Below are 17,256 nucleotides of genomic sequence, written 5' to 3' on the forward strand. Positions count from 1 at the left end.
TTCTGCTAGACACTTGCCTCTACAGGTAAGTTCTACCTGGTTTCATAGATCAAGGTAACAACAATTCAAGGCATCAAAATTAATTACCCTGCAGGAGCCCAACAATTTTACTAGATACATGTGTACTATTGCAAGCATGCATAGAGTATTATTCACAAGGCATATACACACCATGTTAGACATATTGTAGTATTTGAAATACTTGGTAGAGGTACAAGGGGTCATGTGCATTGTGATGGGTTGGTTAAGGGAGATCGCCATGAAAATTGAAGTCTACACTTACATGTGGGTAAAATGCTCTCTCTGTCTCTCTTAAAAACACACATCTACTCTTTACACGCGTGACGCTTAATCTAGTGAGAATTAGGCGACATGACACAGTAAATGCTACACCGCACTAAACACAGTGGCAATAAAGGATTGATAATATTGTACAAAATACAAAATTTGAAGTCTTCCACAAGCCTGGAGGCTAGAAGGGAAGATCAAGGCACTGATTTCATTTCATGTGATGTAGGGGCCTTTTTGTTCAACCAGGGCTTTCCATAATCCTTTACTCATTGTATAGAACTTCTTTCCTTCCTTTCTTTCCCCTCAAACATATAATACCTGTTTAATTTGCCAAAGTTCAATTTTGAGAGATCTGATATGTAAGTATCATTACACACTCTTTTGGTATGTTGGAGGAACCTTCACACCTAAAACTGAGCGTTTCCTTTTCTGCAAAGTCAGGCGGCAGCCAAATCTCATCCCGAACGGTCTTCAAAGAAGTATTTTCTGCCAGACACTTGCCTCGACAGGTAAGTTCTACCTGGTTTCATAGATCAAGGTAACAACAATTCAAGGCATCAAAATTTATTACACTGCAGGAGCCCAACAATTTTACTAGATACATGTGTACTATTGCAAGCATGCATAGAGTATTATTCACAAGGCATATACACACCATGTTAGACATATTGTAGTATTTGAAATACTTGGTAGAGGTACAAGGGGTCATGTGCATTGGATTGGTCAAGGGAGATCGGCATGAAAATTGAAGTCTACACTTACACGTTGGTAAAATGCTCTCTCTGTCTCTCTTAAAAACACACATCTACTCTTTACACGCGTAACGCTTAATCTAGTGAGAATTAGGCGACGCGACATAGTAAATGCTACATGACAGAGGAGACATGACATAGTAAATGCTACACCGCACTAAACAGAGTGGAAATGCAAGATTGATAATATTGTACAAAATACAAAATTTGAAGTCTTCCACAAGCCCGGAGACTAGAAGGGAAGATCAAGGCACTGATTTCATTTCATGTGATGTAGGGGCCTTTTTGTTCAACCAGGGCTTTCCATAATCCTTTACTCATTGTATAGAACTTCTTTCCTTCCTTCCTTTCCCCTCAAACATATAATACCTGTTTAATTTGCCAAAGTTCAATTTTGAGAGATCTGATATGTAAGTATCATTACACACTCTTTTGGTATGTTGGAGGAACCTTCACACCTAAAACTGAGCGTTTCCTTTTCTGCAAAGTCAGGCAGCAGCCAAATCTCGTCCCGAACGGTCTTCAAAGAAGTATTTTCTGCCAGACACTTGCCTCGACAGGTAAGTTCTACCTGGTTTCATAGATCAAGGTAACAACAATTCAAGGCATCAAAATTTATTACACTGCAGGAGCCCATTAGTTTTTTTAACTGCAATTTTGCATTTTGTATTTTTTTCCCCAGTTAGACTTCTCTCTCATTCCTAACACACCATAATCTATAAAATTTGGGCTGAAAATCTAGGTATTGAGATAAATAATCATTTATTTAAATACGTTTGAGTACTAATTCTTATGAATAATTAATAGCTTACTAAGATCTACGGAGACAACTTGACACTTTTAAAGTGGACGTACTTATCATTGGGTGGTAGTTCAATCATTAGGTGTTTGGTTGATTTGCCTTAGGTTATGGGTTCAAACCCTTCTGGCGACCCCGAATGTTGCCCGTGGGTGTGTGTGGTGTTTGTAAAAGGGCATGCGGGGCCTTGAGAGGAGTCCTCTCATCAATGTAGGAATTAGTTGCGCAAATTATTTTAATAAAAAAAGTAGAAGTCATAGCACTTGGCATTCACCAGTGACCAAGCCACAAGGTCAATTACACTCATGGGTAAAGGCATGCGCATGCAACATTTATGAGTGATTAACAAGGCATTTAAGCTCGCATTGAAAAGATATACCCATTGCCAACATGTTGATCATGTGTCCTACTTACTTTCCTCAATGCTTGCTAAGCTTGCAAGAGAAGCTGAATGCCTGGCTTAAAGATATGCTATGTTCTCTTGCTGGGCTTGCAAGAGAAGAGGGCACTAAGTGAGGGTTTGCAACAATTTAAGGATGCCAATACTTCGACAATTTCTCCAATATTAGTATACGATATTATATATGGAGAATTAAAGGCTTCTTTTTTCCATTTCTTATATATGTGTGCACACTTATGTGATGTGTGCATGTACATATGTGTATGTATAATCCTTGGATTGGCTCCATAAGAATCAGGCTGACATTCACTGTCACAATGGAACCATTTCTTTCCTCGACCTGCACGAAAATGGAGTCCAAAGAATTGGAATTTTCGGATCCCAAGTCTTGCAATTAGTCAAAGGTTCTAAATTATTAAAGGGACTCAGAAAGAGGCAAGCTGTCTATGTCATTAAACTGAATCCAGTAGATAGAAAATGCAAGGCTACGGAACCAAAATGGCTAAGTGAGTACGCTCATGTATTCGCAGAAGAGCTGACTGAGATGTCTTCGACTCGTGAAGTGGATCATGAGATAGAACTAACCTTAGGAACTCAGTCAGTAGCCCAACGTGCATACAAAATGCCAGTTCCAGAAGCCATAGATCTTAAGGAGCAGTTAAAATGAATCCGGTAGATAGAAAATGCAAGGCTACGGAACCAAAATGGCTATGTGAGTACGCTCATGTATTCCTAGAAGAGCTGACTGAGATGTCTCCGACTCGTGAAGTGGATCATGAGATAGAACTAACCCTAGGAGCTCAGTCAATAGCCCAACGTGCATACAAAATGCCAGTTCCAGAAGCCATAGATCTTATGGAGCAGTTAAGACAACAGCTAGAGCAAGGATTCGTAAGACCCAATGTTTCACCTTAGGGTGCGCCCGTTCTCTTTCAAAAAAAGAAAAATGGAACGTTAAGACTTTGTATTGATTATAGAGAATTAAATTAGTTAACAATTAAAAATAAGTATCCTATCCCTAGGATTGATGAACTTCTGGATCGGTTAAGTGAAACCCAAATGTTCACAAAGATAGATCTCAAATCCGGGTATTACCAAATCAGAATCAAGGAACAAGATATCCCAAAGACAGCTTTCAATACTCGCTATGGACATTATGAATTCACAGTCATGCCATTCGGATTAACTAATACTCCCAGCGACGTTTGATCGCCTCATACAAGATATTCTCAGAGAATACTTGGATGATTTTGTTCTTGTTTTCTTTGATGACATCCTGGTATACTCTAAGAATGCAGCAGATCATAAAGATCATGTACGCAAGGTCCTCGAGATCCTAAGGAAGCACAAACTCTTTGCAAAGAAGAGCAAGTGTACTTTATCTGCTGACCATGTAGAATACTTGGGATTCATAGTATCTAAAGACGAGATTTCTCCTGACCCCGCAAAAATCCAAGCAATCGTAGATTGGTCACAGTCTAAGATAATAAAATAAGTCAAAGGATTCCTAGTATTAACCGAATGGTATAGAATCTTTATACCCAAGGATGCTCAGACAACATCCCTTTGACTAACCTTCACAAGAAGAGTACCCTATTTCAGTGGACTGTTATGTGTCAGAGTGCTTTTGATAAGCTAAAGACAGCTTTAGTAACCAATCCTATCCTTAAATTGCTAGATTTCTCTAAACCCTTTGAGATAGTTACAAATGCTAGTGGTTTTGCCTTCGGAGGTGCTCTTATGCAAGAAGGTCATGCAGTAGCCTATGAATCCAAAAAGCTCAGAACGCATGAGAGAAATTGTGCTGTCCATGACTTGGAGTTACTCTCAGTAGTTTATGCTCTGAAGTTACGGAAACATTATCTCTTGGGACAGAGATTCACCTTGATGACAGATCATCAAAGTCTAAAGTGGATCTTTACCCAAAGGGATCTCAACATGCGTCAAAGAAGGTGGATGCAACCCTGCAAGAATTTAACTTTGAGATAAAGTACCGACCAGGGAAAGAAAATGTGGTAGCCGATGCGCTCAGTAGGAAAGCCTCCTTGCTTGCAATAACATTGGTGTCAAATCCATTGATCATTGAAGCAAGGGAGAAAATCATGCAGGACAGATTCTTTGCCCCTATTGCTACCCTATTGATGCAAGAAAGCAAGACTCCTCAGGAAATGAGTCGAGTTCTTGGATACAAATTGGACCTTACATGCTGCTACATACTTTCTAGACACAGCATTAACTACATGTTGCATAACAAACAAGCCCTCATTATCCTGATTGTTTCTACTAGAGGATGCATAGCTATTTTGCTGCACTTTTTCATTTCGCATGTTAATCTACTTCTTATAGTAATCTTTCTACACATGTCCAAGCTTACCACAATAAAAACCACCTCGTATTTATACTTGTTTTTTATAAGCTTTTAAATCTCACTAACATAAAAAGTCGACTATTTTTCATTATCTATGATTTATTTATGATATATGAAGATAAAAAGAAGAAAACAAGAAGAATTCAAGCTTCTTCATATGCATGAGAAATCAAAGAATATGAACATACATACATCTTCTTCTTCCCATAAATATAAAGAAAACATGACTTTTTCTTTTGCTGCTTCTTCATCAACATGTGAAGAAGAAGAACAAGGTAAGCTATTTTGCCTATTCTTCTTAATCTTTTTCTTTTTATGCATATAAAGAAAAAATATTGTTAAGTAGAAGCTAGAAAAAGGCATGATTCATATTTTTTTTCTTCTACTTCATATGTGTGTAAGTGTGAAGAAAAGAAAGAAGAAGCATGCTTCTTTTTCTTCTTCACTTTATTGTGATGCATGCATACTTCATCTACTTCTTTTTCACATGCACGCAAAGAAGAAGAATAATAAGATGCATTTTCAATAATTTTGTCTCCTATTCTTCTTCACATTTATGTGAAAAGAAAGAAGGAGATATACCTCTTCCCCACATGCATGTAAAGAAGAACAATAGAATGAGAAAGGAGGCATGATTCTTTTCCTTCCTCTTGACATGCATGAAGAGAAAAAGGAATGCATGAAGAGAAAAAGGAATGCATGTGAAGAAAAAAGCTAATGGAAAATCTTATCATTCTCTTCTCTCCTTGGATGTTAAAAAAGAGAAAAAATAAGATACTTCTTATTCACATGCATGCTTGTGAAAAAAAAAGTACTAAAGAAGCAAGGAGACATGTTTCTTCCTCTTTTTTCTTTGATGTGCTTGTAAAAAAGGAGCAATTTCTTTTTGTTTTACTTCACATACATGTGAACAAGAAAAAGAAGTGCCTCCTTTTCATCTCTTTTTCTTCACAAGAAAGGAAAAGATAACAAGAGGCATGCTTGCAAATAACTTTTCTTCTTCTTTTTATACTGTGAATAAAGAGAAAACCAGCATGTAAAGAAAATAATACAAAGAAGAAACAAGCATGCAACCTTCTTCTTATTCACATAAAAAAGAAGTATTAAATTGACCTTTCAATGTTTATTCCAAGCTATTTTTATCTATTTAAATCTCAAACTACATATCTTTTCTTACACACAGATATATCTCAATATATTTTTCTTTTTTATTGAAGTTATTTTGGTTGACTTCTAGATCATTCTTTGTTTGATTAGCTTTGAGAAGTGCATTTTCCTTCGTTAATTTTGAGTTTTAAAAGTTCTCTAATGAGTTATATTTTCAATTCTAATGGACTTTTAATATTTGTGCTAGGGTCTTTTAGATCTACTATAATTTTGAGCCTACATACATATGTTTTCATTTAGTATGTCATTTTTTTCTCTCTTAATCAAGCTCTTTTTGTTGGCTCTTGGGATCCTACATGGATGAAGGAGGAGTACGAATAACAAGAAGAAGAAAATATTCCTTCTCTTCTTCTTCTTCACATGCGTGCCTACTTCTTCATTATCGAAGGTTATATTTACCTCCACCGCCTCCTTCTTGTTCTTTTTCTTGAAAGTAAACATATGAACAACTCTTCTTATTTCTCATTGTTTCTTTTTTCACTTAGAAGAATTTTTTGTTTTATCTTTTAAGTACTAGTATAAATCTAAATAATTATTGTAGATTGCTTTGGATCAACTCTAAGTCCTAATTTACATAGCTAATGCTCAAACTTAATTGTACATAAATATACTTTTTTTAAATTAAGCTATGTGCATTGATTTTTTGGATCTTTCTTGAGGAAAGGAGGATCAAGCAGAAGTGAAGCATAATTTTTGTTAAAGATAAAAAGAAGAAAAAAGTCGAGAAGAAAGAGAAAGAAGTTTGGCTTCTTCTTCTTCTCTATTTTTCTTCTTGATTTTCTTGCTACCCAAGAAGATTCTCACAAGAAATTTTCAAACATATTGTTTTTAAAAATAATGGACACTTACTTATCCAATTTCATCCTAAACTCAAATTTTTAGCAATCATTGGTAGCGTTTTGCAAGAAATGATGATGACAATGCTGAGATACAAATGGAATAAGTATGATAAGACCACCTCACTCTACATTTCTTCTATTGACAGTCTCTTTTTGTATATACCCACCAATGTATGGTCTTTCTAATTTGGCACTATGTTTGTAGGCCAAAGTTCATTACTATGCGGATGTACAATTTTTGTAATGCCTTTTAACTTTTTTAGCAAAAATTCTTAATTTTCTTGTTTTTTTTTGCATTAAAACTTAGTATATGAGGAAATTGGGGATTTGTCCAAATGTGTCTAAAAGAAACTTTACTAAAATGCTACTATAAGCACTTACAAGCCTTGATGCTTTGCATTTTTTTTTTCATGATAATGATTTTAATATAGGCACTAGAGGTAGTGAGTTATATTGCAAAGAGGTTTAGTCCAAAAGGAAAGTAGTCTAGTTACTCATCCACAAAATAACTAACTAGATTCACGTATAATGATATGTGATATATTATTAGTTCCTATACCTTCATATTAAAAAAGCATGTATTTTATCAATACTTATATTATAATTCTAGTTTATGAAGATCTTGTTGAGCATAATACAATCTCATACATAATAAAAGTTAATCTTCATTACTTTTTATTGATTTCTTCTACCAACTAAAGACTCTAGGCATGGTTCATGAATGTATAGGTTACATACTATCAAATGTTTGTAAAGCAAACAAAGAGAAAATCCTTCAAAAATATGTAACAAGTAGAAGAGGAATGCTTGAAAGCACTTGTAAATTGTTACAAGAAATACTTGTGAGAGTTTCCAGACTCAAGGAGTGCATCTTAGACTCTAGTTAAGTTTATCCATATGCAACAAGATTTATCTGGAAGATTAAGATTTCTACATCTACTTTTTTTCAATATTTGTTCATCTTACTAATAATTCAATAGTAGCTATGTGGACTAGTTCATGAAAGTATGCTAAGTAAAATTATAACCTTGTAAATACCATGCTCCATGTTAACCATGTTTGGAATTTCAAGGCCTACTATAACCTTCAATTTGAAGGCCATAAGCTAGCTTGACCTTCATAACTAAACAAGTATGTTTATGTTTAAATTTTATTTTTATTTTTTTAAATATAGGCTTTCTTTTGCAACATATTTTCTTAGAGGCCTTCTCTGAAAGGTTTGGAGGGCTTTGATGCCCTTTAAAGGGCTTCAAATTTGAACCCATGCTTATGTATACGTTAAATTGTCCTCACTTAACATATTTTCAACGGATGGCTGGGCAAGAGGTTACACATCTACACATCTAGCTCATTGACCTTCTCACTAGTATTGTGGCCAAAGACTAATTGAAACTCAAGCTGGAAGTTCTAATATAGTCTTCCAAAGACTATTTATTTGAAACTCAAGCTGGAAGTTCTAAAATAGTCTTCCAGCTTAATATGTAGAGCACTCAACGCCAAAGGGCCTTTAACAAGGTCTAGAGGTCTAGAATAATGTAGCCCAACGTGCTGAGCCTGAGTTGTAACACCGTGGCCCTACGGACGCGCAGGTCTAGGATTCAAAAACACCAGGGATGTCGAAGGTTCGGCACCTACTGTAAAAAAAACCAATCCTATTGCTGAACTCAAAAACCCTTTCAAGAGAACCAAGAGAAGCATGCGATTCCATGAGATCCGATAAAACCATGGATCTACCGAGGGTTCAAACCCTGGCACCTAATGTAATATTCTCAAAATTAAGAATAAAAAATCTCAATCATATTGCTCAACGCACAAACCCATTCAAGCGAACTAAGAGAAGCATGAGATTCCATGAGATCTATATATCTGAGAGTGTTATGATGTAATCTTGTTAAGTGGACGGTACATACCTGTGATTCGCTCGAAAGCCCGAGTTTCGCTACCAAGTACCTTTGGACAGCTGAGATGGGCATATCCCCATTCCTGAAATAACCAAAAGAGGCTTTAGCATAGATCTGATCCGGTGAATAGTGAAACGATTGGCCAATATTTAAGCGATAATGTTTTTTTTTATAAAGAGGCCACATACTTTATTCGGATGTATGACTTCGATACACCTGGTGGTAATTCTGGATCATAGCACCTGCAAAATGCACGCCTAGGTTAAGGTTTGACTATTTTGCACGCTTCGGTTTCGCATGCACGATGGGGTTTAGCTTTCGCAAAGTTGACTAATTAGAGTGCCTAATCATACGAGCGACGATCAGCAACCACAAGTAGAATAGATTAAGAAGAGAAATTTGATAGATTTAACCAATATGATTTAAGGGTTTAGTAAACCTTACTGGCCAGTTTTCGCGGACTGCAAAGCGAACCAGAAGCCTGGGATGCCTCTCAATGGGGGTTTTGTAATGCGTTTGATGAGCAGCCGGGTAGCGCCCGCCTTGCCGTGGGATCTTTCACTGCGCTGTTTTACTAATGTTGGGGTCGAGGATTCTGGGCTTTCAGGTCCACCTCGTTCTCCTGCTGCTGCTGCTGCAAGCGTCCGCGAGAGCCAGGAAGTCATGCTTCTGCTCCCCGACCTGGTGTGAAATGGATCGAACTCCATGGCCATCATATTGAGTGGAAACTGATCATCTGTGCAGGTAGCGCCCTGGTTTTGGCGATGCAATCTAGGTGGCCAATTATCATCCGCAGCTTTGTTTAGTGGATGCTGTGGTGTTATTAGGGAACTATCCATGGTGCATTTTCCATTAGCTTCCTTCAAGAATGAGCTTGCAATCAGATCCTGGAAGCTCGTTGGCTGCACTACGTTAGAAGAAGCCGACACCAGGTGCTGCCAGGTTTCATGTCTGAAATCCATGGGTGACCTAGAGATCGAGTTAGCAGCTTGAGAGCTCTGGCCGCACAATGATGACAATGAGTGAGATTTCGGTTCATGTGCTGCAGAGGTTCGAGGCAGAATGTGTCGAAGCATTGGCTGCTGATGCTGATGGTATATTGGAGAAAACTTTGAATAGATTTCGCTGGCCCCTCCATACTGCGCCAAAGGGCCTGCAATATACTGGCCAATATTATCTGAGGGAGGCGTAGGAAATATGCTTGTAACCATTGACGGCGGCTGCAGCAAGTTGCTATACGAAAGCTGATGCGTCAAGTGCTCTTGGCTCTCTCTGGCATTCTGTACTGTAGCACTAGCACGATCATAATCATGGATAAAAGGTAGTTTAACTTGACTAATTAGTTTGAGCTGTTCTTGCTCAGCGTTTATTTGCATGGTGCCGCTAGTGCAAAGCTTCTTGAATTCTCTTTCTTTCATTGAAGCGCAATCAGGCTTCTGAGGTAGAAGCTGAAGCGTGCACAAGCTGGGGGAGGAGCTTTTATTGGCACCACTAATAGAGAATTTGCTCCCAAGTCGGAGCTCAAGCCAATCTTCGTCATGTTGATAATCACTTGCTGATACTAGCCTAGCATTATGCGCTTGATTGAAGCACGACACATTAATGCTTTCATTAAAGTGTGATTTGGAATCATCATCTTCTTCTTCATCATGATGGTCGCCATATCTGCTGCAGATTGCAGGAGCTGTGTATTGCAGCTTCAGTTGGCATCCATCGTCCTCAAAACTGCTTGTTGTTCTGGTGGAGTTGCTCTCGGCAGCCATATAAACTAGAGTGGGCTCGGCTGTGATGTCGGACTGTCCACTCAAGTGCTGCTGCTGGTCTAGGATCTCAATATCCTTTGCCACGTCCGTAGCTTCTCGACGTTTGCTGCCTCTGGTTCCCCCCTCCCATTCTACATCCTCGCCACACACAAAATCTTTCTGCCTCCTCAAAACCTTGTTTCTTTCGGAATGTTTTCCTATATGCACAGTCATACCACTCTGCCCTGCGTCGACTAACGGCCACCTTGTGTGCGGTTGATGCCCTCCACCTCCTTCCAACGAAGTATTGGTAAATATATCTGAGCTACACCTGCACCATTCGCAGCCAGATTAGAGACAATCTCATTATGCAGTGCTTGATCCCAGCTTGCTATTAATCTGTTTATAAGCAGATTTACAAGCAGCGGACCGGAATCGTTCTCTTCAGCGAAACGTAGCATTTACCTTGACGCGCTCATGCGTGCCGGAAACTCTCTGTCAGAATTTGGAGCCGTCACTCGGAAGAGGCTTGTCCCAGCCGTTTCCGAGGCAAACTCTGCTTGTTGGAGCATGTTTCTGTCCAGAAAACAACTGCGAGGATGATTGGCACCATGTGTATAAGCACCGAACTTTCACTTCTATCGGTTTACACCGCGATCGTGCGGCCAGAGTACGATCGCCTGCACAGACCCCACTGCAACAAAAGAGAGAAAGCAGGTCGTGAGTGCGTCTACTCTGCCAAACAACAATAGCAACAAATAATCAATTCTCCACAGTACTCCGAAGCATCAAACAATCCTCAGATTTCTAAAGCTTCTGCGATGGAAAGGTGATATTAAGCTTGGAGGCTAGAATCCAACAAGCTTTTAAGGAGATACAGAAGAATTCATAGTCAGAAAAAGAGAGTTAGAATGTGTCATAGCGCAAAAGATGAAGCTAATGTAGTACTAACAAGAGCGAGAGAGCAGCAGTTTTGGCAGCTTTTAGGCCAGATCTGTGCGAGTGATGGACGTGGTGGTGCCGTAAAACGGCTTTGATTGCTTCTACAAGCGACGGTTTGCATGACAGAGGTACTAGCTAGAAGAGCGGGAATCTGCCATTTCGGCAGCAAGCCAGAGTTTAACGTTGTGTGGAAGCGATGGCGAGCTTTGAAATGACAGAATATGAAAGCTTACAGAGGTGAAGTTTAAAGGAAGGAGCTTACGGTGGAAGGAAGATGGGGCGACTGTTGTGTAGGGTTTTTCTTCATGCGAAGCTTGGAACAGTGAGAGGAGGAGATGGAGATGGGGCAGCTGCAGAGACAGAGAGGAGATCCTGTAGCTAGCTAGGGCTAGAGGAGGGGCTGGGATAACGTAAGAGAAAGCCAACAACAACAGCAAGTTGTTGAGAAAGGGATCAGTGAGGTTATCTGGGAGTTGGAAAAAAAACTATGGTAAAGGGGAGAAATGGATCTGCACGATCGCAAGGCAGTGCGAAATATTAACAGAAAAGTGGGGAGATGGGAAAAGATAAAAAAGAAGGGGGGAATGAGGAGGTCACATGTAGAAGCGGAGATTCATGATCCCCATACGTTCAAACTTCAAAAGCACGCGCTGCACAAGACGAGCGGATGAGAGAGAGGGCAGAGAGTGTGTGTGTGTGTGTGTGTGTGTGTGTGTGAGAGAGAGATCTCTCTCTTGTGAGGAGAGACTAGAGAGAGAGGGAGAGAGCCAGAGAACGTGTGTGCGATCACTGTGAGAGAGAGAACAGAAGAGAGATAGTTCTAGAGATAGAGAACAGAAGAGAGAAACAAAGCTCAGACTCTGGAGTCGAGCTCAGCGATGAGAGAGAGAGAGAGAGAGATCGGACGTCGAGCCTCAGAAAGCTCCAGATTCCAGAGAGAGAAAGAAGGCGCTCTAGCACCTGCCGGACGCACGCGTGTCAGTTCTCCAAACGTAGAAGACACAAGCCGCAACAGTTCGCGAGGAAAGTTGGAGTTGGAGTTTTCCTGTCGAGTTTTCACTACAGACGCCCCCCCTCTTTTGCCAGAAGAGAACTCTTTTCAGATTGGGTCCGTGACCAGACCCGTCAGGCCCCTGTCCGGGCGCCCGGCGACAATGGCCCTGCCAATGAAAGAATTTCAGATAAACCAGGAATGTTTTGATTTGTTTTTTTTTTCATTTGAAAAGGGGGGAAATATACACACGATTCTTGTCAGGACCGTTCGATGGGACGCTTCGTCGCTAGCCACGATGCAATCGTCGCCGCCGGTTTGGGCCGGGATTGGGCGGAGCGCGAATCCTGGGCCCGCGCTTTGGTGGTGGGGACGGGCGGGCGGCGGGCCCTGGGCGTTGGACGTCGCGCTTGCCACATCATGACACCATGCTCCACCCCCACGTACCTGCATCATTCATGTTGCAGATGCACTCAAAAAACGGAAGCGGCTGGATCCGGCTGTCTGTCGGCCCCGGTCGTTGGGGCAAACTGCAAAGCATAGATGTGTGCATGGCAATGCACGCATGCTGCATGCAACGCATGCTCCCACTCCCCATCTATTGAAATGATCTGCCCCTTGGCCGTAGGCGCTTGATCAGCCGAGCCGTCACATCCATACGTGAGAAGCAAGCAAGTGGGCAGCCTGGCCGTCGACGCCCCGGGGAATGGAAATGTTAATGGCTCTTTTGATGAGACCACCCCCCCATCCGGCATCATTCATAGTGATAATGCACATTGCATGGCGCCGCATGATAGGGCGCGCGCATGTTTTACGTGAATTTATTTTCTATTTATTATAGCTTTCTCATGCCACTCCGTCCGTGTATTAAAACGACGTTGCTTCTCTTGCGCAACGTTGCTTCTTTTTGCTTTGCGTATATTCCTCTCTTTGCTGCTGGGACTCGTGAAAACACACACACACACACACACACACACACATTTCTACGTGACTCCCCTAAAGGCCCAACTTAATTGCTCATGATTCTCCTACAGTAACCATCCGCTGCAACCCCCCTCCTCATCCCATCGACGTGAAGAATCCTCTTTGCGTAGTCCTAAACACGACTGCGAGTTTTTTTTTTTCCCCCACAATATTTTCAAAGCCTAGTTTCTTGCCCTTCGTTCCTCGTACCGATTCCACCCCCCTTTTCCTTTTTCTATGAGAGTACACAGCACATCCCTTCACATCCGAGTAAACTACTTCACACCTCATGTGTTTCTTTTAATTATGTACACCTTTTTGTAGTAAAATTAGGAAGCTCATGACTCATGAGACATGCATGCATTTAACAAGTTACAAAGTTTACAATCAATCTAATAAAGTGCCCCACACAAAAACTATGCCAAATTACGGCTTTAAGGGTATTCGTGTCCTTGTGTATACATATACGATAGTCATGACTCATGTTAAATTTTATTTCATTCTGGCCGTCAGATACACGCAAAAATCAACCTTCGGTCCAACGATTTTTTAATGTTATCATTAAGTTTGATTAACAAGCATCTTCTTCCGTGATGGACATTCGCATCAGTTATGGATCCAGTCGGCCACCTGCCAGGCTCTTTTTCCAGCTTTAAGTTTCTTTTGCTATGCTTTATTACTCACGCACCCGTTTTTGATTCGGCCTTTAGGAAGGTACATGCATAGCCTTTTTTTTTTTTTTTAAACAACGAGGATGGGGAGTTGAAACTGGTTCTGAATGGGCAATTGCATAGGAAACACCTCCAAGACGCTCTAGTGGCCTTTAAATGTAGGGCCTACCACCAAATATTCCAAAGCGTGCCCTTCAAAGTACGCACATTAGTGGCAGCAATCATCCAGCTTTACGTACGTGCAAGGTTTTTTTTTCATATACCAGTCTCTCACAGGGCGGGATTGCCTTCACAAAACTAATCGAGGCTTGTCAGGGCACGACTTACAAGTACTACTGAAGGGTGCCAATTCTCGTAATTGGCATCAACCGCCGTAACACCAAATATTCTCCCAAGCGTCCCCTTCCAAAGTACACACATAGTGGCAGCAATCATCCCTCCCTCGCTCCCTCCCTGCCCGCCCCTACGCGCAGGCTCACCGGTACCCTGCCTGCACTCTGCACAGGACCGCCCCCCTCACGCATGCTGTACCACCTTTACCTTTCACAACCTTCAATAATTACCATTTGCCCTTAATAACTTAGCCACTATACCCCCCCCCCTCTCTCTTTTAAGAACGTGCACAAAAATTAAATTAACGAGAGACTCGTTTTACACCTTGGAACCCTAACGTCGCCTCTCATCCCTATTGTTGACCATTCAATTTGTTGCCATGCCCCCCCTCCCTTCACGTTGAGAGAAATATGCCCCTTTTGATGTGTCCTTATTTTTTAACCCACGCACTAACACAACCATCACCACTTCTCTAAGTATGGGTCCCTTGAAGTAAAGAATATGGATTCTCCTATTGAAATCTACCTCCCACTTCACTGCAAGTGGGATAACTAGTACTATGCGTGGCTCACACTCTCAGTTGGTACATCCACATTCATACCCACATTTCTTATATCACATTTGACTATAGACATTGTGGATATGCGAGTGCTCCACCCACCTAAGATTACATGGCGGCATCGTAACATTTCGCTTGTCACCTAACATGTTCAAAATGGTTCATGAGACTCTAGAGTTGTTCGCGTGTAGTACACTTTGGTGGTCGTACAACAAGTTAAGCATCGTGGTGGCCAAAAAGTGGAAACCACCTTAAGCTCTATAAAACAACACATCATACCTCGTAAATCTCAGAAAGAGCTACAATATGCTCAATAGTACACCTCCCAAAAATGCTCAAGAGCTTGCAAACAAACTTCATACAATCACACAAGAGCACACAAGTGTTACAATTAAAAATCAACCATGTGAACTAGAGTTGTGCACATTTTTTGGTTCACATGCCATGTGGCACACAAGCATTATAATTGCAATGAACCATGTGAGCTGGAGTTGTGGATATACATGCCATGTGGCATAAGCTAGTTAACCAGAGGTCATTTGTTGGTGTTGGATCAACATTGCACATGTGAAGTAATGTGGCAAGAAGAGATTAAATCTCTAATGTTTTCACGACTGGGTGGGTGATAGCTTTATGGCGTGGATCGTTGCTATGCATGACGTTTCACGTTTGATTCCTACCTAGGGCCATATTAGAGTGGGCCAACAGCATACAAGTGCACACAAAATCATTAATGTACCATGGTACACAGTTTTGGAAATCACAAATTAATTATGAACTTAGACTTCTTAAGCACTTTTTATTGGTCCAATACCATTTAAAATATTAGTTGCCCCCTATTGACAAAATAGTGTAAACAAATGTTTATAGTTATGAGCTAGATTTTAGCAAAGTTCTAAATACCAAAATGTTTGACAAACTACCAAAACTTCCAATGATATACACTCAATCAATTGTGAATTTGGATAAGAGATTATGTACTTTAGGAATATGTTTTTCTTTTTGTTAGTTAAATGTATGAGAGATGATTTAATTGAAGATTAACATTGCACTAGAAATAAATAGCTTAAAAATAACTTGATTAGTTTCCTATTCTTCAAAGGATTATTGACAATGAAATGTATAAAGAGAGGGTTTAAGATAATCATTCAAACCTACACAATTAAAACACTACGCATATGGTCTTTGCCTTTTTAGATATCAAGCACCTTACTTAAGGTTCTCTTTTGATTTCAAAGATTCTCTAGAATATACCTTTTGACCTTTTTAAAAAATTAACACCTTTCACTATGAGAGTCGATGTACATTAGATTGGTAAACCAAAGTCAAATATTGAAGATCATAGTGTGTACATATTCGTGATTGATGAAAGATTTGAAAGTTGAAAGAGAGAGAGAGAGAGAGAGAGAGAGAGAGAGAGAGAGAGAGAGAGAGAGAGAGAGAGAGAGAGAGAGATTTGGCAAGATTCTGAATGGGCCGGATAACCCAGAACATCCAGCTTTCTTTCATTTTTTCAGGTGGACAGGTTTATGACATATCTGGTTAGCTAGGAACGCCTTCATATTTGATACAAAAGTGTGTGGTATTACAGCTCACATAGTTCATATAAAAGGGCTACTATTGTGGCAAGTCTTTCCTTGCGATCAAATCATTTGGTAGAGAATGACATGGCTATATATTGGATTAGGGTACTCTAAGCTACACCTGTGGTTCGGAGTAATTAGTGAGGGAAAGCTAGTACATCATATGGTGGCCATGTGGCCATTTGTAAAGTAATTTTTGGTAGTATATCTTCTAGTACGAAAGAGAGAGGGAGAGAGAGAGAGAGAGAGAGCCTCACACACACACACACGGGCATTGGGGGCAAAGGGGATGGGTTTAAAACATGCGTGATAAAGGTGTTTTTTAATAAGAAAAAGATAATATTATGATATAATATAGAACTTGTTACATCTTACATGTTGTGTGTGCTCAAGGGTAATTGAAAAAGTTATCGTATGGGGGTTTCACTGAATAGAACATGTGTTCAAATATCGTTCAAGGGCATTTTAAAAAGCCCTTGTTCAAGGGTAATGTTTAAAAATTCCTTATTTAAGGGAAATTTTTAAAAACCCTTTTCTATGGATTTCAAAATATTAAAGACATCCTTTATTTGAATTAAATTCCAATAAAAATACTTGGTTATGAAATTTTTCTCTTTGGATTATGTGTATATTTTTCTTTTGTAAAATATGAGTTTTGTCTCTTTGGATTATGTATGTATTTTTCTTTTGTAAAATATAAGTTTTTTCTCTTGTTGAATTAAAAACCCTTATATATGTAAATAATTTGTGAAATACCCATTTTCTTAAACTCTCATGTCATCTTACCAAATTTAGGTAAACTCCAATAGGCATTCCAAACCGTCTTTTGTATGTTTGGTCTCCCCCTCCTAGATACTTATCATAAGATACTCATAGAGATTTGGGACATGCACCCTCTCTCTATCGTGATCCTTTCCCAAGAGCACCAAATATAGTAAGTGAACCATCTTCCTCA

At 39.9% G+C, this 17,256-nt stretch overlaps 1 protein-coding gene across 6 annotated transcripts; it reads right to left on the reverse strand.

Moving 5' to 3' along the window:
• Window positions 1-409: 409 nt before the first annotated feature.
• On the reverse strand, window positions 410-12,090 carry LOC147637006 (uncharacterized). 6 transcript variants are annotated; one of them, XM_086800613.1, is made up of 6 exons: window positions 11,212-12,090; window positions 10,725-10,953; window positions 8,962-10,590; window positions 8,706-8,759; window positions 8,527-8,599; window positions 410-811 (listed from the first exon to the last, which is right to left on the reverse strand). In XM_086800613.1, the coding sequence occupies exons 2-6, from the start codon at window positions 10,829-10,831 to the stop codon at window positions 629-631; spliced, it is 2,046 nt and encodes a 681-aa protein (XP_086656739.1). In that variant the 5' UTR covers window positions 10,832-10,953; window positions 11,212-12,090; the 3' UTR covers window positions 410-628. The 6 variants fall into 6 exon arrangements, with proteins under 6 accessions (XP_086656739.1, XP_086656738.1, XP_086656733.1 ...); XM_086800612.1 differs by having other exon boundaries at window positions 11,464-12,081; XM_086800607.1 differs by lacking the exon at window positions 410-811 and adding an exon at window positions 1,208-1,614 and having other exon boundaries at window positions 11,464-12,081.
• Window positions 12,091-17,256: the final 5,166 nt, after the last annotated feature.

Source organism: Cibotium barometz, chromosome 7 (assembly GCF_041138505.1).
Source record: "Cibotium barometz isolate CiBa-2024 chromosome 7, ASM4113850v1, whole genome shotgun sequence".
Classification (NCBI taxonomy): domain Eukaryota; kingdom Viridiplantae; phylum Streptophyta; class Polypodiopsida; order Cyatheales; family Cibotiaceae; genus Cibotium; species Cibotium barometz.